This window comes from Garra rufa, chromosome 11, assembly GCF_049309525.1.
Source record: "Garra rufa chromosome 11, GarRuf1.0, whole genome shotgun sequence".
NCBI lineage: Eukaryota > Metazoa > Chordata > Actinopteri > Cypriniformes > Cyprinidae > Garra > Garra rufa.
The window spans coordinates 49,087,149-49,092,598 of NC_133371.1; the positions used below are offsets into that span (position 1 = coordinate 49,087,149).

Sequence of the window (5,450 nt, forward strand, 5' to 3'; positions counted from 1 at the left end):
CCTGTTTATCATTCCATACAGTTTGCATTTTTAACCAAACATCATACCCGTCTTTCATATATTTTTGGTCCCATTCAGGGTCACCTTCACCTTTATATGTCAATCGAAAAGCTTGTGCCATATGATTTGGGTCAAAAGAACCCATTCGCGGATATGTAGGATACATCCCATTGGCTTCGGTCCAACCCGCTAAATTATTCACCAAATTATTAACTAAATTAAAAACCCCAACTACATCTATTCATCCAATCATTTGGTGTTTGCCAGGATTTGGTTTAGGATAGGTGGCTCCCATGATAGATATACAGATAATATATACAGATAATATATACAGATATTCACCTCACCACTGGACAGACCGAAACTCGTGACCCACACTTTTGCTTTTAATTTATTTGAGCGCGCTCTCTCAGTTTAGCTGAGAATATTGCGGCGGCCTTCAGATAGGCAAACTATACTTCATCTTACCTGGTCTGCGCAATATCTAGATAGACAAACTATACTTCATCGTATCTACTCACAACACGAACAATAATGTAACTAATCAGGTAGACAAACTATACTTCATCTTACCTGATCAGAGACATCACGTCGCGGTCACCAAATTGTTAGAACCTCGTTTCTGGGTCACTGCAGTTTCTCAGGCCTTTCTCAGATCTGTCGAGTGGATCACCAACAAGCGCTTGGGATAGACAACAACACACCAAAGTCTAATACAAGTTGGTTTATTGTTATCTACTAAAGAAGATGGGGCAGTCCCATCTTTTATACAGCACCCTTACAAGCCTTCATGTAGGCGGGGGTTCACATATCATTTAAGCAAATACTTCTACATATGGGAAGGAAAATTACAGATGATCCAGGGCAACTATAAGGATGAGAGGAAGATAGTGCAGCCGCACTCAACTGGTTTCCTGACGACAGATAACCCTGAAACAGACAGACAAAACATTCCCAGAACGAACTGTTTCTCTTAACTGAAGTAAACTGCAAAGAACAAAACTACAAAATATTAACTCAAGGAAACTGCACTGAAAAACACATTAATGAAAAACACATTAATTCTTATACTGATTACAAAGTACATGACAGAAATGATAGTTTGTCATGTAATCTATTGGATTACACATAATACGTAATATATTCTTACTACTCCTTAATTACTCTTAGATAACTTTTGACCCAAAATATATTCCACTCAACATCATGACGTGTCTTAAACATTACTTTATGCAAGGGTATCCCAAACTGAGGTTTGTTGTCATTGTCAAAATAGCTGGCAACAAAAGTGAGTACAACCTAAGTGAACTTGTCCAAAGTGTCAATATATTGTGTTAGCACCATAGACTGTAAAAAAATATGGATGTAGTGTCAGTGAAGTCACCTGTAGGATTCTGAAGAGCGATTTTGAAGCCTATAGTGGGCAGGATTCGACTGTCGCCATATTGGAATCACATCACCGTGTGTCATAATCGAAAATGGCAGGATGTGGGCGGAGTTGGTTGCTGAAACCACACCCACCTAGTGCAACAGTGGTGACAGCAGCGGCAATCCCCCTGTCACTCAAGTGGCCACGCCCTTAATTATGCTGAACTTTAAGGCTTAATAAAACTTAAACGGAGGAGTTATACTCAACTTCTCTGATCATCTCTTGCGAGGCCTGTTCCGAATGGAACCCATTTTGGAAAACCTCTGCATGACCCTGACTACTGTAGTGTAAATCGGTTTCAGGGTGTTACTGAACCTCTGATAGCTTTGGCCATCTTTGTGGAGAGCAACAATTCTAATTCTCAAATCCTCAGAGAGTTGTTTGCCATGAGATGTCATGTTGAACATCCAGTGGTCAATATGAGAGAATTGTACCTGAAGCGTCTAATTTTAACTACTCTAATAGAAGATACACAACTTTGTATGGTCCTGCCAAGCAGACAAAAACATAAACATGATGAATATGACATGTGGCTTTGCATGGTTAAACAACACACTGCGGTTATCACTTAGGGTGTACTTACTTTTGTTGCCAGCTATTTTGACAATAATGACTGTATGTTGAGTTATTTTCAGAGGACAGTAAATCTATACTGATATTCAAGATGCACATTGACTGCTCTAAAATATATCCAAGTTTCTTTTCTATAGTATTGTCCCTTTAGAAGATGTGTGGGGTGTACTTACTTTTGTGAGAAACTGTATAAATCTCAGTAAAAAAAAAAAATGTAGGGTACATCTCAGATCTCACTGGTTGACTGGTTTTGTGGTCCAGGGTCACATATTACGTCAAGGTTTCCCAAACTAGTGTTTGTGAAGGAACTGCAGGGGTTTATAAGTTTAACGAAAAGCTAATAATTAAATCATAAAAAATGTTAAATTAAAATCAATCATTTTAAGGAGAACTTTAAACAAACAAAAAATATAGTGAAAGAGGATCAGATGACTAAAAGGTTATGATTTTTTGCATTTCAATGCGTTTGAATGACAAAAGCCTTTTAAAGACAGAAATACATGGTTAAATTAGCTACAGAGCGTTAATTAAAAAAAAATGTGTACATCAGTAATTGTCGCAATTTTGAAAGAATTCTTAAACCTGAAATGATTTTTGTAAATCTAGTGGTCAAACGCTGTGTGAATATCCACAAAACAAGACTTTCTGAATTATATAAGCGTTATGCTATTTTTTAAACAAGGTACATAATAATTTATTATTAATATAAAATAATTAATTGCTATTGTGTAAACAATATGTAATCCATGAAAAAGTACATGTAGTCTGATTATGAGAGTTTTTTTTAAATGTAATTTAATCTAAATTACAAATAACTTTTTAGAATCTGATTATGTAATCCATAACTACGCAAACACTGCACCCTAGCAACCACCCATGCGCTGCACTCATGTTCAGCGTAACGTAAAAAATATCACAATGCGATACTCAATTGGTGTCATGTTGGGTTAAAGGCGTCGCTGTGCCTTTAAAAGCAGTTATGCAGGAGCATCTAATGATGCCTTAAGCATAAGGTCTAATTGAGTTACATGCTGATGAAACCGACACGCCGAAGCGGCCGCTGCACCAGCCGTCCTCACAGACAGCAGATGCCCCGAGGCAGAACAGCCCGCTGGGAACATCATATATCAGGGGGATCGGTCACAGACCGGCCAAATAAACAAGAACAGGTGAGCGCAGGAGAGAGAAAAAAAAACATTTCAGAGTCAAACCAGCTGAGACTAACAAGTGGTTGCCAGGCTGAGAGAGAGAGAGAGAGAGAGAGAGAGAGAGAGAGAGTGTGTTTGCAGAGACACACAGAGCAGCTGCGCGCTCAGGAAGCGCAGGCGACAGCAGGCAGGAGGGCTGCGAGAGCATTGCAGTCGCAGATTTCTCTGAGCGTGTCTGCGCCGCTGCCTCTGCCTCTCACTCCTCCCATCACCCTCTGTTTTTTTTTTTTTTTTGTTCAGGAGCAGTCGAGCCGAGCCTGTGGAACTCCTGCTGGCTGTGCGCAGGGCTCGACACGCTCTTCTGCAGCGATGAGGGCTACAATGGCAACCGCAGGAATAACGGACTGACCGCCTACAACAGGTCTGACAGAATGAGGCCAAAATGAAGGTGAGATGCATTTCAATTTCAGCTCCGATGCATGCCATTCCTCAGCCACCTGCTGCTCATCCACACCCACCTCCTCTCAAACACTTTCCTGCTGCATGAAGCACGCATGCCAACGACACACCATAGTGAGCGTTATCGCTCCAGTCGCAGGCGGAATGCAACAGGTCCAGCTGTCATTCCCTGCATGTGCTGACTCAAGTGGCCACTCCGATTACAGATGTCACCTATGTGTGCTGTAATCTCTGCAGAAGCAATCCCTCCCAAGCAGTCCAAATGTTTGCTGCACCGCATTCTGCTTGTTTTCTGGGGGAGTGCATTTGTCTTCGTTTTATTGTTGCAGCAGTGTGCTGCTGAGAATCTTATCACCTGCGATTAAACGGGTGCATGCTGGTGGTTACTAATAGAGCGCGAGTCAAGTGCTGCATGCACGGATCTAACCTGTTTACTTAAGATATAAGCGAGTGCATTTGCATTAATGCCTCACCGTGATGCACCAGCCTTAGAACTTTTTTGTAATATATCCTCAACATCAAACGACGACTCCCTCCGGGATTCACATGCACGAATTCCCCATAGCTGGAAGCCACGTCCTGTCTGTTGCATAACACTAGCCATATTTTCATGCACATCCCTGAAGACTTTACGCAAGTTTGCATGCTCCAAAATACCCCTTGTCCTAACATTCTCTCATGCATGCTTGTCTGATTGATTCTGTAAATTAATTCCAACCTTCTATCTCCACAGGCGTCCATCTATCCATGCTGATCCCCACCCTATCGCCGCATGCAGGATGACGGGGCTCGTCTTGGAACATGTGTAGCGTTCACTATAACCACAGCCTAACGGCCATGAGCGGGAGTGATATCATGGCCTATTCTCTGAGCCTGGAGCAGAAGACGGCATTTGCCTTCGTAGGGATGTTGCTGGTGTTCCTCGGCCTGCTGATCGTCAGGTGTTTCCGGATTCTACTGGACCCCTACAGCAGCATGCCATCGTCCAGCTGGGGCGACGGACTGGAAGGCCTGGAAAAAGGGACGTTTGAATACGCTCTTACCTGAGACTACACTCCCAAAGACGCCAAATAGCAAGTTCATGGCTTCATTCTAGAGCCCCTTGAATCATATAAAGCCTTTGCACCGTATGGGGACGTGCACACAGGACGCATTCTGGAAGTTTCGAGATGCAAAACATTTTAACTTGAGACTATTTTTGACCTTCCTAGAAATACGTAATGTTTGGTGAAGCAATGGCCAAAGATGTCTACTTGATGAACACTGCAAAAAAAGGCTTATCTTACTTAGTATTTTTGTCTTGTTTCTAGTCAAAGTATCTAAAAAATTCTTACATTATATATTTAGTCTCGTTTCCCAAAGGGAAAAAAATAATTTAAAGGAGTAGCTCACTTTCAGAACAAAAATTTACAGATAATGTACTCACCGCCTTGTCATCCAAGACATCTTTCTTTCTTCGGTCGTAAGGAAATTATGTTTTTTGAGTAAAACATTTCAGGATTTCTCTCCATATAGTGGACTTCTATGGTGCTCCCGAGTTTGAACTTCCAAAACGCAGCTTCAAAAAGACTCTAAATGATCCCAGCCAAAGAAAAAAGGGTCTTATCTATCAAAACAATGGGTTATTTTCTAAAAAAAAAAAAAATTAAAATTACAATTTATATTCTTTTTAACCTCAAATGCTAGACAAGACGAGCATTTGAGATTAAAAAGTATAAGTTGTAAATGTTTTTAGAAAATAACCGATCGTTTTGCTGGATAAGACTCGGCTGGGATCGTTTAGAGCTCTTTGAAGCTGCATTTAAATCACATTTTGGAAGTTCAAACTCACGAGCACCATA

The 5,450-nt window shown here is 41.0% G+C and overlaps 1 protein-coding gene across 1 annotated transcript; it reads left to right on the forward strand.

The window, feature by feature from the left end:
- Window positions 1-4,350: 4,350 nt before the first annotated feature.
- On the forward strand, window positions 4,351-4,712 carry LOC141346100 (cortexin-2). The gene has a single exon (XM_073851013.1). The coding sequence runs from the start codon at window positions 4,411-4,413 to the stop codon at window positions 4,654-4,656; it is 246 nt and encodes an 81-aa protein (XP_073707114.1). The 5' UTR covers window positions 4,351-4,410; the 3' UTR covers window positions 4,657-4,712.
- The last annotated feature ends 738 nt before the right edge of the window (window positions 4,713-5,450 follow it).

Bases quoted from the DNA above. Each gene is read 5' to 3' on its own strand.
- LOC141346100 (XM_073851013.1), top strand. From the start codon at position 4,411: ATGTGTAGCGTTCACTATAACCACAGCCTAACGGCCATGAGCGGGAGT.